The following is a 20,587-nucleotide window of genomic DNA, read 5'->3' as shown; positions in this document are numbered from 1 at the left end:
GCTAGGATAGCTGTTAGAACAGTGATATAAGGGTGCTAGGATAGCTGTTAGAACAGTGATATAAGGTGACTAGGATAGCTGTTAGAACAGTGATGTAAGGTGGCTATGATAGATGTTAGAACAGTGATATAAGGTGGCTAGGATAGCTGTTAGAACAGTGATATAAGGGTGCTAGGATAGCTGTTAGAACAGTGATATAAGGTGACTAGGATAGCTGTTAGAACAATGATGTAAGGTGGCTATGATAGATGTTAGAACAGTGATATAAGGGTGCTAGGATCGATGTTAGAACAGTGATATAAGGTGGCTAGGATAGCTGTTAGAACAGTGATATAAAGTGGCTAGGATAGCTGTTAGAACAGTGATATAAAGTGGCTAGGATAGCTGTTAGAACAGTGATATACGGGTGCTAGGATAGCTGTTAGAACAGTGATATACGGGTGCTAGGATAGCTGTTAGAACAGTGATGTAAGGTGACTAGGATAGCTGTTAGAACAATGCTGTAAGGTGGCTATGATAGATGTTAGAACAGTGATATAAGGGTGCTAGGATCGATGTTAGAACAGTGATATAAGGTGGCTAGGATAGCTGTTAGAACAGTGATATAAGGGTGCTAGGATAGCTGTTAGAACAGTGATATAAGGTGACTATGATAGATGTTAGAACAGTGATACAAGGGTGCTAGGATAGATGTTAGAACAGTGATATAAGGTGACTAGGATAGCTGTTAGAACAGTGATATAAGGGTGCTAGGATAGCTGTTAGAACAGTGATATAAGGGTGCTAGGATAGATGTTAGAACAGTGATATAAGGTGGCTAGGATAGCTGTTAAAACAGTGTTATAAGGGTGCTAGGATAGATGTTAGAACAGTGATATAAGGGTGCTAGGATAGCTGTTAGAACAGTGATATAAAGGTGCTAGGATAGCTGTTAGAACAGTGATACAAGGGTGCTAGGATAGATGTTAGAACAGTGATATAAAGGTGCTAGGATAAATGTTAGAACAGTGATATAAGGTGGCTAGGATAGCTGTTAGAACAGTGATATAAGGGTGCTAGGATAGCTGTTAGAACAGTGATATAAGGTGGCTAGGATAGCTGTTAGAACAGTGATATGAGGTGGCTAGGATAGCTGTTAGAACAGTGATATAAGGGTGCTAGCATATCTGTTAGAACAGTGATATAAGGTGGCTAGCATATCTGTTAGAACAGTGATATAAGGTGGCTGGGATAGCTGTTAGAACAGTGATATAAGGGTGCTAGCATATCTGTTAGAACAGTGATATAAGGTGGCTAGGATAGCTATTAGAACAGTGGTATAAGACTGCTAGATTATCTGTTAGAACAGTGATATAAGGGTGCTAGGATACCTGTTAGAACAGTGATATAAAGTGGCTAGGACAGCTGTTAGAACAGTGATATAAGGGTGCTAGGATACCTGTTAGAACAGTGATATAAAGTGGCTAGGACAGCTGTTAGAACAGTGATATAAGGCTGCTAGAATAGCTGTTAGAACAGTGATATAAGGCTGCTAGGACAGAGATTCACTGACTGACATTCTTATCCTCACCTCAGCAAAAACATGTCCTCAGAGACATTTCAGTGTGTGATAAAAAGGTAATCGTTGGTCGATCTGTGACCCCTATTCTGCCTGCACGAGTGCCAAAGTGCACTGTTGGGTGCTATATACGTGTCTAGAAGACAACCAGAGATGGGCTATCCATAGTTGTATTACAAAGTGATATTTATGCTGTATAAATGTTTGATAAAATTTCCTGTTACTCTTCACAGGGCTGACCCTACTCCTGGGATCATTTCTATTGATTTTATTCATCATGTTTGAGTGTGTAAGAAGTGTAATACATTGGCGACCCAATCTACCTCCATTGCGATCGGTGGCCCCTGTCAGACCCTCACTCGTTGACCTGAACCCGAACAAAGGCTGGCTATGGAACGTATTATGGGGCGTGAATGTGTCCGCCCAGTATTGTGTGGTCCAATGGGGCTGGACAAGCCCTCATGGTGTCGGCAGTACAATGTCCTTTACCGTACAGGTAAGTCGTCTTTATTTCTCCAATATTTCATCATGTTCAGTCTTAGTTAAATGCATTTTCAGTCATCATAATTCTTCTGCTATTGGCAACAGAATAAACATTTCAGAAGATCATATAATCATATTTTACCAAAGCAAGTACTTTACTACAGGTAGTGCATGGGTAACCAATTAAACCAGTATAAATCTTATTCTCTTTGGATGATCACTTCAGAAACAGATTAAATAAATTCTAGCTAAATTTGTGTATTGATTTGGTTAAGATTTGTTGGGATTTTTTTATCATTTAAAGATTTTGTATCATCAGTATCAATGGAGTTGAACAACTACGCTATGATAGGTAAAATAGCAGAGGTGCTGCTAAAATGGTAAATCAAACATACACAATCCAATTAATTTCTTTCACAGGTCCAAAAGGTATTTAGAGCAGATGATTGGTAATGGTTTATTGTGTCGCCTGCAACGCGAGGCGACATATAGGTATTACTTTGTCGGTGGCGTCATCATCGGCATCGTCAGTTGCGTCGACCGAAACAAGGTTTCCGTGCGATAACTTGAGTTCCCTTGGGTTAATTGAACTCAAACTTGGTACACATATTGAATACCAATATAGCTCAGACAAGTTTGCATTTCAGAAGTTAGGTGCATTTTTAGTGGAGTTATGCCCCTTTTATTGCCAAATAAGGGCATTGTATAGTAAATGTAAGAACTTTTTTAATTTTTTAATCAATTCCTTTCTAATTTTGTACAGTAATGCTAGAAGCAATAATGTTCAACATATATTAGGGGTTTTTCTGTTAGGTTTCAACTTTTTATGTTTTGGCATATCTGTTTACGTGATAACTCAAGCCAAAACGCTTTTCTCACTAAAAGCGCTGAGCAGGCCACAAATCCACTCCGGTGGATTTCTTGTTTAGGATTGCATTCTTATGAAAATATCTGATGATATATTATAATGTCACGATCTTGACGACATAGAATATAGACATAATAATAGATGGATTGATTTTTTTGAACTTTTGGTGGAAAACCAATTTGTTGCATCCATTTTAATTAAGCAATCTAATTAAGACTTATACAGTTTCCCTTGGCTGTTAATATGTTGATTTGGCATAATATGATACTGTCATTAGAATTTGAATGTCCCTATAAGTCTGAACTATATAATCAAGGGTAACATATTTCATACCCTGAGTCTCTGTAAGCCTGGACACTATATAATCCAGGGTAACATATTTCACACCCTTGAGTCCCTGTAAGCCTGAACACTATATAATCCAGGGTAACATATTTCATACCCTGAGTCCCTGTAAGCCTGGACACTATATAATCCAGGATAAGATATTTCATACCCTGAGTCCCTGTAAGCCTGGACACTATATAATCAAGGGTAACATATTTCATACCCTTGAGTCCCTGTAAGCCTGGACACTATATAATCCAGGGTAACATATTTCATACCCTTGAGTCCCTGTAAGCCTGGACACTATATAATCCAGGGTAACATATTTCATACCCTGAGTCCCTGTAAGCCTGGACACTATATAATCAAGGGTAACATATTTCATACCCTGAGTCCCTGTAAGCCTGGACACTATATAATCCAGGATAACATATTTCATACCCTGTGTCCTTGTTAGTCTGGACACTATATAATCCAGGGTAACATATTTCATACACTGAGTCCTTTGATAGCGTGCAGGTAGCCTTGGTATAGTTCAACCTTATCCTTTTATTATAAATGTTGTCCTCAGTTGTATAATTTTCTCCTTTGATTTTTCCTCCGACTGACTTTGTCATACCGGGGTCGTAACGTCTTTTTATTCATTTACATCCTGTACTTTATTTCATCAAGATATTAACTTTCTTCTTATAATTACTCCATCAAATTTATGATAACATTTTATGGCAGTGCCATTCCATTAGTTCTACTCGTCTAGATTTTCCACATTTTATGATAGCTATACAAAAGCCTTGCCCTAAGAACATTGGAGTGATTTCCTGTGCTGCTTATTGATGTAGAGCAATGTGTTGGGAGTATGAGGGAGCTAGAAATCGGAGACATTCATCAGCAAGAATATAAAGAGGTGGCCTTCTCACTTCTCTGATACGCCATCGGACAGATTGATGATGCAGCGGCACCACAGGCTAATCTGTCTGTGCCAGTCACTGGTGCTGCGACCTGTTAGCTAAGGCCTATTGTAGTGGATGCTGGCACGGCTTTCCTTGATTTGGCGATGTTCTCTTTGATGTATGGGTGCTTGTAACAAGACTATGTCACAAAGCATGTGTCCATAATCCATAATCTTCCTCTGTTGTAACATTGGTGTATCAATGTATTTCATTTGTAAGGTGTTAAGACATCAGGTAATCATGTCCTTCACGTTATAGTATATCTTACTGAGATGTTTTTGCCTTAATGTAAGCTATGACAGGATGATGAAGTAAATAACAACCCTAGCTAATAGTCAGAGTGTTAACAGCAAACTCTAGCTAATAGCCAGTTTACAGCAACCCAAGGTAGTAGTCAGAGTGATTACAGCAAACCCTAGCTAATAGTCAAAGTGTTAACAGCAAACTCTAGCTAATAGTCAGTTTACAGCAACCCTAGCTAATAGTCAGAGGGTTAACAGCAAACCCTAGCTAATAGTCAGTGTTAACAGCAAACTCTAGCTAATAATCAGTGTTAACAGCAAACTCTAGCTAATAGTCAGTGTTAACAGCAAACTCTAGCTAATAGTCAGTTTATAGCAACCCAAGGTAGTAGTCAGAGTGTTTACAGCCAACCCCAGCTAGTAGACTGTGTTAAAAGGAAACTCAAGCTAAAAGTCAGAAAGTCTGACCAAACCAAGCTTATAGTCAGAGTGTTTAATTTCAGCACACCCACGATAATAGTCAAATTGTTTACAGCAAACCCAAGCTAATAGTCAGAGTGTTTACAGCAAACTCTAACCAATAGTCAATGTTCACAGCAAATCCTAGGTAATATTACTGTCAGAGTGTTTACAGCAAATCTAAACTACCTCTTTCATACCTATCAGTTTCTTAAATCCATACATATATCTGCAAAAGGTCTGTAAATCTATACATATAAATATATACAAAAGGTCTGTAAATCCATACATATATCTACAAAAGGTCTGTTAATCCATACACATATATATATATACAAAAGGTCTGTAAATCCATACATATATTTACAAAAGGTCTGTAAATCCATACATATATCTACAAAAGGTCTCTTTAATCCATACATATATCTACAAAAGGTCTCTTTAATCCATACATATATCTACAAAAGGTCTCTTTAATCAATACATATATCTACAAAAGGTCTGTAAATCCATACATATATCTACAATAGGTCTTGTTAATCCATACATATATCTACAAAAGGTCTGTAAATCCATACATATATCTACAAAAAGTCTGTTTAATCCATACATATATCTACAAAAGGTCTGTAAATCCATACATATCTACAAAAAGTCTGCTTAATCCATACATATATCTACAAAAGGTCTGTAAATCCATACATATATCTACAAAAGGTCTGTAAATCCATACATATATCTACAAAAAGTCTGTTAATCCATACATACATCTGCAAAAGGTCTGTTAATCCATACATTTATCTACAAAAGGTCTCTTTAATCCATACATATATCTACAAAAGGTTGTTTATGATTTGTTTGTAAATCTTCATTTTTCATAAATTATTGATTGGAATATCAAGATATATATACCAATGAAAAGAACAGTTTTGGTATAACAAATGTAATAGTTATGATGTAAGAAATACTAAAGATGTGGTAAAAGAAACACATTAGTTGTAGTGTATGATATTGCAAAGGATGTTTAATAAGTTTCAGTGTTTTTTTATGTTCTTGCCTTAAAATTCCTGCTGATATAAGTAATTTATTCAAGCAGACATCTGATTGTTTATAGTCAGTCATAGGCTCTACAAACAACGGCCTAGATTGGGCATGAAGTGGAGTAGTAAGGACAAAAGGAGGCGGTACTTGTCCCTTTGTTATTGAAATCACGTACTGATAAATGCAATGTCATGCCATGCCGTGGCAATTGTTGTCCATCATTTCGTCTGTCCATCTGTCGTCTGTCTGTCTGTCGTCCACATGTCAACATTTTCTTCGAACGACCTCTTCTTCACAACCGCTGATTGTAAATTTGAATGGAAGCATCCATAGCATCCAGATTGACATCAACCACATTTGATAGGAAGTATACAAATGGAGGGGCTGACCCCCAGGGGGATGAGGGGCTCGGCCAAAAAGAGGTTATTTGACAATATTATTTTAAGCGACTTCTTCTCTTGAACAAAGTGATGGATATCAACCATATTTGGTTGGAAGCATTCTCAAGTGGTGAGGATTCGTACCAGTTTAAGGGCTGACTCCTGGATCTGAGGGTTGGGGCAAAAAACAATATTTTACTTTGACATTATTAAGGGTTCCACCCTATAACCATGTATACAATTGCTGAGCATAAAAAACTCATGCAATCATGATATTAGAGTTGACCCTGGGGTCTTGCTCCTCCACTCTTAGGGACTTAATTCCTGAGCCATAACTTTGAAACTGTTGAGATCTCCACCCAATAACCATATATACCATTGCCTGGCATTAAAAGACGAACACAATTGTGATATTAGTTTTGACCCTTGGGTCTGGCCCTACCCCTAGGGACTTAATTCTTGGGTCATAGCTTTGAAGTGGTTGAGATCCCCATTCCATAGCTATTTATACCATTGCTGGGCATTACGATCCAGATGAGTGATACAGGCCCTCTAGGCCTCGTGTTGTGTATTTTACCTTATTGTTATGACTGTTGAAAAACATATTGTACAAATTATTAAATGTTGCAGTGAAGAGACCAAAACTTAATGACAGAACACTAAGCAATATTATATACAGATATAATACAATCATCTTCATATCCTATTGATATATGTATAAGTATATATATATAATGCAATTATTGTCACTGTATTATAGTAGTATATATATTATTCTTGGTAATATAATTTACTGGTTACCTGGTTTTACACTGAATTATTTTACTAGAAAATAATGACATTTAAGATCTGTAGAATCATAGCAACTGTAAGAAGCTGCATTAATCTACAGTTGAAAGACAAATATAACACAAATGTAAAAGCTCACTTTACTGGTATATTTCACTAATTTAGGGCCGATTCTGTAGGAGATTTAACATTTTGTCCCTAGTCCCACTGTTGTGCCAACAGCCCTGACTCGCTCGGGAGGACCCAATGAGGCCGCTGTTCCTGGGAATCGCGTAGATCCTGTTATATAGAATTGTATTGGCTTCATGCATGCAGACTTTGACAAGATTGGCATTTATACTCATTTCCCAGCTCTGTTGCAGTGTCTGCATTGCAAATTAGATGTATTTTGCTTGGCAAGAATATATATTAACTTTGTAATAGGTTATGACAGTAGAGGATAACATATATAATTGTCTGGTCAGGACGCCGTTCTGTGATAGATCAGAGAATGTTGTCTTATTGGTCAAACTCAGATTTGAGCTATTTCTGTAAAAGATACGTATCTCACTGCTATGATAACTGATAATCAGAGATGAGGTATATATAAATCACTAGACAGGGAAGATGTACACGGACTCAGCTGCTTAACATTGGATTGGTAACAGGAGTTACAGGGAGGCTGGTGCTGTTCACAAATTGTGTTTATAACTTAGTGTGTACTGTCTGATATGAGTTCCTTGGTAGTGATGGATGGGGCTTATACATATCACTTATATAGTCTGTGTACCCTTGGTAAATACATGTAGTATATGCTTAAAGGTTAACTTCTTCTTACACTTTTGAATGAGAGTAAGCACTAATAAGATTTGTACAGTGCTTAAATGTGCTGACTTAATAACTCATGTGACTCCCGGAAGGTGTATTTTACGCTGCCTCATCAATACAGGGTTGATTCGCCTCAGTTTCTGTGTTATTCCAAATTTTCATTTGTGTTCTAGGTTCTTGAATTTTAAAAAGGCCCACGAAATACTAACTAGAAACTATAGTGTTTTGACAGCACATAAATATGTATGAGAAGGGAAATATTTAATTTCTAAGGAAAGATTGACATTATGGTCGTCTTTTGTTGTTACTTCCTGTTTTATATTTCAGTTATTTCGAAAAAATGGCAAACCGTTTGTGATACTGAATGAGGATACAAGTCACATTATTGTGGAGATTTTACACCGTGGGGTTAAGGTCGCTTGTACTAAACAAATCGAGGAGGAGGAGGGAAAATCTAACACAGTGCGTGTGTCCTTCACTGTCCACCGCTCAGGCCCGTATAAAATCTCAATCATGGTCTCGGGGAAGCACATTAAAGGCAGTCCATTCACCAGAGAGTTTGATGCAGGTAAGAGTTTTTACAATAAAAAATATATTGAATCTTTATACTTTCATCAACACCATTTTAATTGTGCTCATTTAGGTACATAATAACCTTGAAAATTGATCAACATAGAATTCATTCCATGGTAAATGGAATTCATGGAGTATGGTAATGGTTTGAAAAAAATGTATTTTAATGTCATGGTTTTTGATAAGAGAAGTGACCCAATCCCAGTTATGTATTACTTATCAAAAATATTGATTAATAGATGATATAACTGTTTATGTTTTGATTAAATGTTTTTGTTCATGCTGTTCTACCACAACACCTTATATGTAGTACTAAATGTCTTAGGGATTCATGTATTGCCTTTATACTATTTAATGTTCTTATACATTGTTGTGATTGCACCTGTCTTATGTATATCAGAGGTTGGAAGTTAAACATTCTTTTAAACACCAGTTTTCTCCCTAAAAGACAATTATCTGCAAGAATTACAGTACAAAAATATCATGCTAATTAATCATACATGTAGGTCTCAAGGTCATACAAAATCCGAATTGTCTGTGTCCTGTGTTCAGGATGGTTCTATGCTCTGAATTAATGCAATCAGTTTCTTATTTTACAGTGTGTGTATCCGACTGTTTTGAAGGGAAGATTTTAATAAATAATGAGTTGATAACTGTACAGATCAAAGCAGATGGCTGTGTGTGTTTGATAGGAAACTCAGAACTCCCTCTCACTGACGTTAATAATCTCCGGGGATCACTCAACATTTAAATATGTATTAAAGCAGTGTATGACCGTGTACGCATGTTCCTGTGACTGAGAAGATGTACTATTGTCCAAGTTATCTAAAAATGTTATGATGATGAGGTCAGCATGGCATCCAATCAGGGTACAGTGGATTTATACTGCTACAAGTTCCCGCCTGAAGATCTGGTATTGTCAAAGAGACCTGGTATACATGGAATGTGTACAGCTTTATCAAATACTAGATACAACTACCTGTTTTGGTTGAGTCGGAATTAAAAACAATACTTGATTTCTAAATGCAACAGACATGTTTTTGCTGCGTTTTAGAAATCACCCTGCAGATTTTGATTTTCTTTGTAAAGTCTGATTAAGTCCTTGGTAGATTACAGGTAAAGGCACTGTTAAAAAAATGAAGACCTTGGTGGACGAGAAATCTTTTATGGCTTAATTTATATGTTTGAATGTGTATTTTAACAAAAGTACTAAAATTGGTTGCACTTAACAAATGGGTCGGTTAATTAACAATATGTGTTTTTTTGTGTTGTAGGTCCTATTGATGCCAGTAGAACAGGATTTACAAACTACTGTTCCACCATAGTGTGTACCGCAGGGAGTCCCTACCCCCTCACCATAGAAACACAGGACTCCTTTGGGAACCCTGCTGTCTACAAAGCAGACCAGAACCATTACTTCAAAATCAAAGTTACAGAAGTGAGTATACATTGTATTGTGAATGAGGATGTCTTTAATATATATGTATACCCTATAGCATGGTGGGAACTTCACACTGAAATACACACGCATGTAGGTAAAATAGGGACATCAAAATGGCTTCTGTCTAGAATGAACAGTGATGAGAGAGTTAGTTTAACTTGTATGAATATATCAAAGTTGAGGACAGGTTTAAACACTACAGGGTCAACAGATAATTGTCATATTTGAGGAATTCCAAGATATGGCCCGATTGATGAAAATAGAGCCAGTTGTTTACCTGGTAGTAGTGATGTAAACCAGGACCTGGTAGTAGTGATGTAAGCCAGGACCTGGTAGTAGTGATGTAAGCCAGGATGAGCATAGCAGACAGATGTAAATCTAATGGCAACCTCATATAAAATGCATGACTTTCTATATTGATATTTACGTCATGGGATATCACAGTTATTTGATTGATACACTAAAAAATGATGATGAAGTTGCTTTTCTTAAGCAGGAAAAATCAATAAGGAAGATTATTTTGTGGAAAGAAAATTGTCCAGCCTTGTGAGATTCTTGTAATATTTCATATTGTATAGAAACACACCACTTCTTCCTGATGTGCATATATCAAACTGATGTAAAAACTCATTTTGTAAGAGTGGGTACTCACTATGGTAAAGTGGGGACTCACTTAGAGTGGGGACTCACTATGGTAGAGTGGGGACACACTGTGGTAGAGTGGTGACTCACTGTGGTAGAGTGGGGACACACTGTGGTAGAGTGGGTACTCACTTAGAGTGGGGACACACTATGGTAGAGTGGGTACTCACTATGGAAGAGTGGGTACTCACTATGGTAGAATGGGGACACAATGTTGTAGAGTGGGTACTCACTATGGTAGAGTGGGAACACACTATGGAAGATTGGGGACACACTGTGGTAGAGTGGGGACACACTATGGTAGAGTGGGGGCTCACTATGGTAGAGTGAGTACTCACTATGGTAGAATGGGGACTCACAGTGTTAGAGTGAGGACTCACAGTGTTAGAGTGAGGACTCACAGTGTTAGAGTGGTGCCTCACTGTGGTAGAGTGGGTACTCAGTATGATAGAGTGGGTACTCACTATGGAAGAGTGGGAACACACTATGTAAGATTGGGGACACACTGTGGTAGAGTGGTGACACACTATGGTAGAGTGGTGACACACTATGGTAGAGGGGGGACAAACTCCCTTAGAGTGGGGACTCACTTAGAGTGGGGACTCACTATGGTAGAGTGGGAACTCACTTTGGTAGAGTGGGTACAAACTATGGTAGAGTGGGGACAAACTCCCTTAGAGTGGGGACACACTTAGAGTGGGTACACACTTAGAGTGGGGACTCACTTAGAGTGGGGACTCACTATGGGAGAGTTGGAACACACTGTGGTAGAGTGGGAACACACTGTGGTAGAGTGGGAACACATTGTGGTAGAGTGGGGACACACTGTGGTAGAGTGGGGACACACTATGGTAGAGTGGGTACACACTTAGAGTGGGGACTCACTATGGTAGAGTGGGTACAATCTATGGTAGAGTGGGGACTCACTATGGTAGAGTGGGAACTCACTTTGGTAGAGTGGGGACAAACTATGGTAGAGTGGGGACAAACTCCCTTAGAGGGGGGGCACACTTAGAGTGGGTACACACTTAGAGTGGGGCCTCACTTAGAGTGGGGACTCACTATGGTAGAGTGGGGACTCGCTTTGGTAGAGTGGGTACAAACTATGGTAGAGTGGGGACAACCTCCCTTAGAGTGGGGACACACTTAGAGTGGGTACACACTTAGAGTGGGGACTCACTTAGAGTGGGGACTCACTATGGGAGAGTTGGAACACACTGTGGTAGAGTGGGAACACACTGTGGTAGAGTGGGGACTCACTTTGGTAGAGGGGGAACACACTATGGTAGAGTGGGAACACACTATGGTAGAGTGGGAACACACTATGGTAGAGTGGGTACTCACTTAGAGTGGGGAATCACTATGGTAGAGTGGGGACTCACTCCCTTAGAGTGGGTACACACTTAGAGTGGGGACTCACTATGGTAGAGTGGGAACACACTATGGTAGAGTGGGAACACACTATGGTAGAGTGGGGACCACTTAGAGTGGGGACTCACTATTGTAGAGTGGGAACACACCGTGGTAGAGTGGGAACACATTGTGGTAGAGTGGGGACACACTGTGGTAGAGTGGGAACACACTATGGTAGAGTGGGGACACACTATGGTAGAGTGGGTACACACTTAGAGTGGGGACTCACTATGGTAGAGAGGGAACACACTGTGGTATAGTGGGGACTCACAGTGTTAGAGTGGGGACTCACTTTGTTAGAGTGGGTACAAACTATGGTAGAGAGGGAACACACTGTGGTATAGTGGGGACTCACTATGGTAGAGTGGGGACTCACTATGGTAGAGTGGGAACTCACTTAGAGTGGGGACTCAGTATGGTAGAGTGGGGACTCACTGTGGTAGAGTGGGGACTCACTATGGTAGAGTGGGAACTCACTTAGAGTGGGGACTCACTATGGTAGAGGGGGGACACACTGTGGTAGAGTGGGGACACACTGTGGTAGAGTGGGGAGTCACTATGGTAGAGTGGGGACACACTATGGTAGAGTGGAGACTCACTGTGGTAGAGCGGTGACTCACTATGGTAGAATGGGGACCCTCTGTGGTAAAGTGGGAACTTTAGAGAGACTACGGTAATGTTGGGTGTTAGAAATGATATGCTGATGTGTTACAGACTTTAGAGAGACTACGGTAATGTTGGGGGTTAGAAATGATATGCTGATGTGTTACAGACTTTAGAGAGACTACGGTAATGTTGGGGGTTAGAAATGATATGCTGATGTGTTACAGACTTTAGAGAGACTACGGTAATGTTGGGGGTTAGAAATGATATACTGATGTGTTATAGACTTTAGAGAGACTACGGTAACGTTGGGTGTTAGAAATGATATATTGATGTGTTACGGGACTCACTATGGTAGAGTTGGAACACACTGTGGTAGAGTGGGAACACACTGTGGTAGAGAGGGAACACACTGTGGTAGAGTGGGGACTCACTGTGGTAGAGTGGGGACTCCCTATGGTAGAGTGGGAACACACTATGGTAGAGTGGGAACACACTATGGTAGATTGGGGACACACTATGGTAGAGTGGGGACACACTGTGGTAGAGTGGTGACTCACTGTGGTAGAGTGGGAACACACTATGGTAGAGTGGGTACTCACTTAGAGTGGGGACTCACTATTGTAGAGTGGGAACTCACTGTGGTAGAGTGGGAACACACTATGGTAGAGTGGGTACTCACTTAGAGTGGGGACTCACTATTGTAGAGTGGGAACACACTGTGGTAGAGTGGGAACTCACTGTGGTAGAGTGGGAACACACTATGGTAGAGTGGGGACACACTATGGTAGAGTGGGAACACACTATGGTAGATTGGGGACACACTATGGTAGAGTGGGGACACACTGTGGTAGAGTGGGAACACACTATGGTAGAGTGGGGACTCACTATGGTAGAGTGGGTACTCACTATGGTAGAGTGGGAACACACTGTGGTAGAGAGGGAACACACTGTGGTAGAGTGGGGACTCACTGTGTTAGAGTGGGAACACACTATGGTAGAGTGGGAACACACTATGGTAGAGTGGGAACACACTATGGTAGATTGGGGACACACTATGGTAGAGTGGGGACACACTGTGGTAGAGTGGGAACACACTATGGTAGAGTGGGGACACACTATGGTAGAGTGGGTACTCACTTAGAGTGGGGACTCACTATGGTAGAGTGGGAACTCACTTAGAGTGGGGACTCAGTATGGTAGAGTGGGGACTCACTGTGGTAGAGTGGGGACTCCCTATGGTAGAGTGGGAACACACTATGGTAGAGTGGGGACGCACTTAGAGTGGGGACTCACTATTGTAGAGTGGGAACTCACTGTGGTAGAGTGGGAACACACTATGGTAGAGTGGGAACACACTATGGTAGATTGGGGACACACTATGGTAGAGTGGGGACACACTGTGGTAGAGTGGGGAGTCACTATGGTAGAGTGGGGACACACTATGGTAGAGTGGAGACTCACTGTGGTAGAGCGGTGACTCACTATGGTAGAATGGGGACCCTCTGTGGTAAAGTGGGGACTTTAGAGAGACTTGGTAGAGTGGGGACGCACTTAGAGTGGGGACTCACTATTGTAGAGTGGGAACTCACTGTGGTAGAGTGGGAACACACTATGGTAGAGTGGGTACTCACTTAGAGTGGGGACTCACTATGGTAGAGGGGGGACACACTGTGGTAGAGTGGGGACTCACTATGGTAGAGTGGGAACTCACTTAGAGTGGGGACTCACTATGGTAGAGTGGGGACACACTATGGTAGAGTGGAGACTCACTGTGGTAGAGTGGTGACTCACTATGGTAGAATGGGGACCCTCTGTGGTAAAGTGGGGACTTTAGAGAGACTACGGTAATGTTGGGTGTTAGAAATTATATACTGATATGTTACAGACTTTAGAGAGACTATGGTAATGTTGGGTGTTAGAAAAGCTATACTAATGTGTTACAGACTATAGAGAGACTACGGTAATGGTGGGTGTTAGAAATGATATACTGATATGTTACAGACTTTAGAGAGACTATGGTAATGTTGGGTGTTAGACATTTTGTATTGCTATGTTACAGACTTTAGAGAGACTAGGGTAATGTTGGGTGTTAAACATTTTATATTGCTATGTTAAGGACTTTAGGAGGACTACGGTAATGTTGGGTGTTGGAAATGATATACTGATGTGTTATAGACTGTAGAGAGACTACAGTAATGTTGAGTGTTAGACATTTTATATTGCAATGTTACAGACTTTAGAGAGACTAGGGTAATGTTGGGTGTTAAACATTTTATATTGCTATGTTACAGACTTTAGATAGACTACGGTAATGTTGGGTGTGTGACTCACTATGGTAGAATGGGGGCCCTCTGTGGTAAAGTGGGGGCTTTAGAGAGACTACGGTAATATTGGGTGTTAGAAATGATATTCTGATGTGTTACAGACTTTAGAGAGACTACAGTAATGTTGAGAGTTAGACATTTTATATTGATATGTTACAGACTTTAGAGAGACTATGGTAATGTTGGGTGTTAGACATTTTATATTGATATGCATTGCTATGTTACAGACAGAGAGTCAACCCAAATATGTGCCTGCCACGCAACTGGTCAACATGCCAGAAGTGGGGACTCACTATGGTAGAGTGGCGACACACTATGGTAGAGTGGGAACACACTGTGGTAGAGTGGTGACTCACTATGGTAGAATGGGGGCCCTCTGTGGTAAAGTGGGGACTTTAGAGAGACTACGGTAACGTTGGGTGTTAGACATTTTATATTGATATGTTACAGACTTTAGAGAGACTAGGGTAATGTTGGGTGTTAGAAATGATATGCTGATATGTTACATACTTTAGAGAGACTACAGTAATGTTGTGTGTTAGAAATGATATACTGATATGTTACAGACTTTAGAGAGACTAGGGTAATGTTGGGTGTTAGAAAAGCTATACTAATGTGTTACAGAGTTTAGAGAGACTACGGTAACGTTGGGTGTTAGACATTTTGTATTGCTATGTTACAGACTTTAGATAGACTACGGTAATGTTGGGAGTTAGACATTTTATATTGATATGTTACAGACTTTAGAGAGACTACAGGAATGTTGGGTGTTAGAAATTATATACTGATATGTTACAGACTTTAGAGAGACTACAGTAATGTTGGGTGTTTGAAATGATATACTGATGTGTTCCAGACTTTAGAGAGACTACAGTAATGTTGAGTGTTAGACATTTTATATTGCTATGTTAAGGACTTTAGGAGGACTACGGTAATGTTGGGTGTTAGGGTAGAGTGGGAACACATTGTGGTAGAGTGGGGACACACTGTGGTAGAGTGGTGACTCACTGTGGTAGAGTGGGGACTCACTATGGTTGAGTGGTGAATCACTGTGGTAGAGTGGGGACTCACTGTGGTAGAGTGGCGACTCACTATGGTAGAATGGGGGCCCTCTGTGGTAAAGTGGGGGCTTTAGAGAGACTACGGTAATGTTGAGTGTTAGACATTTTATATTGCTATGTTACAGACTTTAGAGAGACTAGGGTAATGTTGGGTGTTAGACATTTTATATTGATATGTTACAGACTTTAGAGAGACTACAGTAATGTTGAGTGTTAGACATTTTATATTGATATGCATTGCTATGTTACAGACAGAGAGTCAAACCAAATATGTGCCTGCCACACAACTGGTCAACATGCCAGAAAAAAAACAGCTAAATATGCGGATTACCATGGCAAGGGAAGGGTGCTACCAAGCCTCGGTGTCCTATGGCGACATGAAGTTGAGGAATGGAGATTTTAATATTCTTGTCATAAGCAGTAAGTTAACTTATGCTTACAAAATCAAGGAAATAATTGTTTTGAAATAGATCTTTAAATTTACCCAATTCATGTACATGTACTAGGATATAAGATAGTTCGTAATTGCTTAATTTATTTTTATAATTTTCTTGTTTAATAAGTTTTGTGTTATCAGAGATAAATCTGAAATTAATATTATTCAGCTCAGACTACAATTCCCTGCATTAAGTTCAGATAACTTAAACAACAGTGTGATACATTTCTAACATGAAATTTACTTACAAAAAGATTGAGTTTATAAATTTCTATGATTTACGATGAAAAATATCATTATTACTTTATATCCCCACTTATTTGATATGTGGTATACACTTTTTGCTTTGCTAATGCGCCTGTGTGTCCTGGTACATGGTTTATTGTCATGCCATAGCATGGTAAACTTGACCTCCAAGTAAAAAGCTTGTGTACAACATCTCAATATATCAACAGATAAAGTTAATATAAAATGCCATAGAATGATAATATTTACACCTACCCCGTGTTTAAATTTGATTTTTGTGGTCATTGATCAATGTTAAAGGTCAAAGGTCACACTTGACCACATTGGGGAGGTGTTTGGGGATGGGGTATATCTATATGAACTCCTTCATACTTTATTTGTATGTTAACATGAAATCTACCTTAGAATTGCTGTTGGCTGTATTACTGCCTTAACCAGGAAAATGTCATCAATGGTAACTTGAAGGATTCACGGACAATGCAACATTAAACTTAACACAACCAATTTAAATTCAAGGTCATTGCAGATAAAATGAATGAATTTCTGATAGGAAGCCGTCGCTGAGAAGGTTAAAAGCATGGTGCGAGAATAAAAGCTAATGAAAAACCTTGCCGCTGTGATTACAGTAGTTGTGTGTGGGTTAGCTTCCATTGTTACATTAGTATTGTGCTATAGATGAGGATATGGCCTGTGTCAACAAGAACATGGCACGCAAGACCCACAGCATCTGGTACGAGGCACGACTTCTCCAGGGCAGCCCTTCCTCTGAAGAAAAGGCAAAGAAAGTGTATGTCTACATATCTCCCAAGGTAAACAGTCTTCCTATCGATAAGGTAAAATGTCTGTATTCCTACCTCAGACTTTCTGCATACATCACATAGTCTACCAGTCTATTTTTATCACAATGTTAATCAGCTAGTCTATTTATATCACATTGTCAAACAGTCTATTTATATCACAATGTTAATCAGTTAGTCTATTTATATCACAATGTTAATCAGCTAGTCTATTTATATCACATTGTCAGCCAGTCTATTTATATCACAATGTTAATCAGCTAGTCTATTTATGTTACATTGTCAAACAATCTATTTATATCACAATGTTAATCAGCTAGGCTATTTATATCACATTGTCAGCCAGTCTATTGATAACACATGGTCAGCCAGTCTATTTATATCACAATGTTAATCAGTTGGTCTATTTATAACAAATTGTCAAACAGTCTATTTATATCACAATCTTAATCAGTTAGTCTATTTATATCACATTGTCAATAAGTCTATTTATATCACAATGTTAATCAGTTAGTCTATTTAGATCACATTGTCAAACAGTCTATTTATATCACAATGTTAATCAGCTAGTCTATTTATATCACATTGTCAATCAGTCTATTCATATCACATTGTCAACCAGTCTATTTATATCACATTGTCAACCAGACTATTTATATCACAAATTTTTAATCAGTTAGTCTATTTATATCACATTGTCAAACAGTCTATTTATATCACAATTTTTAATCAGCTAGTCTATTTATATCACATTGTCAATCAGTCTATTTATATCACAATGTTAATCAGCTAGTCTATTTATATCACATTGTCAACCAGTCTATTTATATCACATTGTCAGCCTGTCTATTTATGTTACATTGTCAAACAGTCTATTTATATCACATTGTCAGCCAGTCTATTTATAACACATTGTCAGCCAGTCTATTTATATCACAATGTCAAACAGTCTATTTATATCACAATAAAAGACACTATACATAACTCACAAAGTGATCATTTCTCACAAATTCAATCATATCTAAATACAATCAAACAAATAATAAGCTCAGAAAGCGAAACATAAAGTGAAATGCATCTCACAAAGTCAAATGCTCTACTAAATTGTCTCACAGGGTCAAACATTTACTGGTAAATATTTTTCAATCCACTAGAAGGCAAACATTTGATTTCCCTTGAAAAATGAAAAATACATCTTTCCTAAGGTATAGAAATCTTCTAAAACAAATAAAGTTTTCTAGAAAAAAAAGTCAAGAGATATATCTTGATATATCTCACCAAAAAGCCATCAACAGGATGTTTGAGGTAGACATATATAGCTATAGGAGAGTGTTTAATCACATTTTGGCCTTATGTCTTGTTTCTTTTTGCTCTCATAAATAATGTTTTTTTCTTGTCTGTGTTCAGATATCATAAGTGTTAAATCAATCTGTCCCATGTCCTGATTTCATAAGTTATACAGTGTATATATTTATCTGGCCCATTTCTGAATGTCATCTCATATCTAACGCTTAGTTATTGTTTTTACAGCAACTAACGTTAAAAGAGTACTACCTGAAAATAATTGGCAAGAAATTATTTACCTGGCGAGTTTGTCCATCAACAAAGGTAAGCCAGAGATACGATGTCACAGATATACTCTAACGCTTGTTTCTGAACAACTGATGGGTATACTTTATATCAAAAATAACCAAATTACAAATAATTGGTTCTGTTGCTTTCTTCCACAGTAGTTGTGATAATGTTTTAGAAAAAAATATTATGTTACTTGCTAATTACGAAAGTTTTGGGATGACATTATTGTTTTATTTGCTAATAACGAAAGTTTTGGGATATCAATATTGTGTTACTTACTTATTACGAATGTTTTGGACTGACATTATTGTTTTATTTGCTAATCAAGAAAGTTTTGGGATATCAATATTGTGTTACTTGGTGATTAAGAAAGCTGTTTGTTTTTAGTTTTACTTTAGTGGACACAATGCTAGATATGACCTACCTGTGATGACGATCTACGACTGCTGTCAGCCTCCTCTTGTCCTGGCTGCCAAGGAACGGAGTGTTATAGCCGCTACATTCACCAACTTCTTACTCAGAAATATAGGTGATGGACATATTTATGTTGTAACTTCCTGTGCTTTGAATTCATAGGTATATGTCACTACATTTGTATAATACCATGCCCTTGTTGCAAATTATGTGGAACAGATCCTTGCTTTACCTTTTATCAAGTGCTCCTTAAATGTTTGTGGAGAATTCACAGCTACATCACGTATATGATGAGGCTTTGGACTCGCCCTCATTCAGAGTGGTCGTCAAGTATTGGAACACTATTTGTTGATAAGCCACTTATTCAGTTCAGTTTAATTTATTTTTTGATACAGTAAAACACTAAAATACTGTATATTCTTCTGCATCAGACTCATATATTTTTCACATATATATACATAGGTTAGTAATGGACATCACACGACTGTTAAACAAAGTGTGTTAGCTCTGTAAGTATATGACCTGACCAATCCAGTGTTTATCGAGTCTGTTTAAAATGATTACTTTAGTGTAAAAGTAAGCCATGAAAGCCTGAATAACATAGAGAACATTTATAAAACCTGTGGTCCTTAACCTGTTTTTGATATTTTCATTTCTGTAGGTGGTTCTGAAACATTCCAAGATAAACACACATACTTTGTCCAAGAAGTGAGGAAACTACAGAAAAGAGGAAATGTCACTCTAAAAATAGATCGTTCAAACTTCCTATATAGTGTAAGTACAGAATGGAGCTCAACTTCATACATCACAGAACTAAAGTAACAAATCTACTTCTATTATAGCAGGGGAAGAGTAATTGGTCAATTTTCTATTTATGGTAAGAACGATGAAAAAATATCCTGTTTAGTGTATGTAGTGTAATTAGGTTGAGAAGTCGACTTCATGTATAGTGTAAGGAGACTGAGAAATTCACTTCATGTATAGTGTAGAGAGACTGTAAAATCAACTTCATGTATAGTGTAGAGAGACTGTAAAATCCAATTCATGTATAGTGTAGAGAGACTGTAAAATCGACTTCATGTATAGTGTAGAGAGACTGTAAAATCGACTTCATGTATAGTGTAGAGAGACTGTAAAATCCAATTCATGTATAGT

At 38.5% G+C, this 20,587-nt stretch overlaps 1 protein-coding gene across 1 annotated transcript in view; it reads left to right on the top strand.

Moving 5' to 3' along the window:
- LOC110461469 (apoptosis-resistant E3 ubiquitin protein ligase 1-like) overlaps positions 1 to 20,587 on the top strand; it is a 62,042-nt gene that overhangs the window by 30,100 nt on the left and 11,355 nt on the right. Inside the window, exons 4-11 of the mRNA XM_021514925.1 lie at positions 1,792 to 2,054; positions 8,232 to 8,472; positions 9,752 to 9,915; positions 16,216 to 16,384; positions 17,322 to 17,455; positions 18,974 to 19,051; positions 19,406 to 19,547; positions 20,094 to 20,206. Of these exons, the coding sequence (XP_021370600.1) occupies positions 1,792 to 2,054; positions 8,232 to 8,472; positions 9,752 to 9,915; positions 16,216 to 16,384; positions 17,322 to 17,455; positions 18,974 to 19,051; positions 19,406 to 19,547; positions 20,094 to 20,206 (1,304 nt within the window). The remainder of the gene's footprint in view (positions 1 to 1,791; positions 2,055 to 8,231; positions 8,473 to 9,751; positions 9,916 to 16,215; positions 16,385 to 17,321; positions 17,456 to 18,973; positions 19,052 to 19,405; positions 19,548 to 20,093; positions 20,207 to 20,587) is intronic.

This window comes from Mizuhopecten yessoensis, unplaced genomic scaffold (assembly GCF_002113885.1).
Source record: "Mizuhopecten yessoensis strain PY_sf001 unplaced genomic scaffold, ASM211388v2 scaffold10621, whole genome shotgun sequence".
Lineage (NCBI taxonomy): Eukaryota > Metazoa > Mollusca > Bivalvia > Pectinida > Pectinidae > Mizuhopecten > Mizuhopecten yessoensis.
This window is presented reverse-complemented; position numbering and strand designations above follow the sequence as displayed.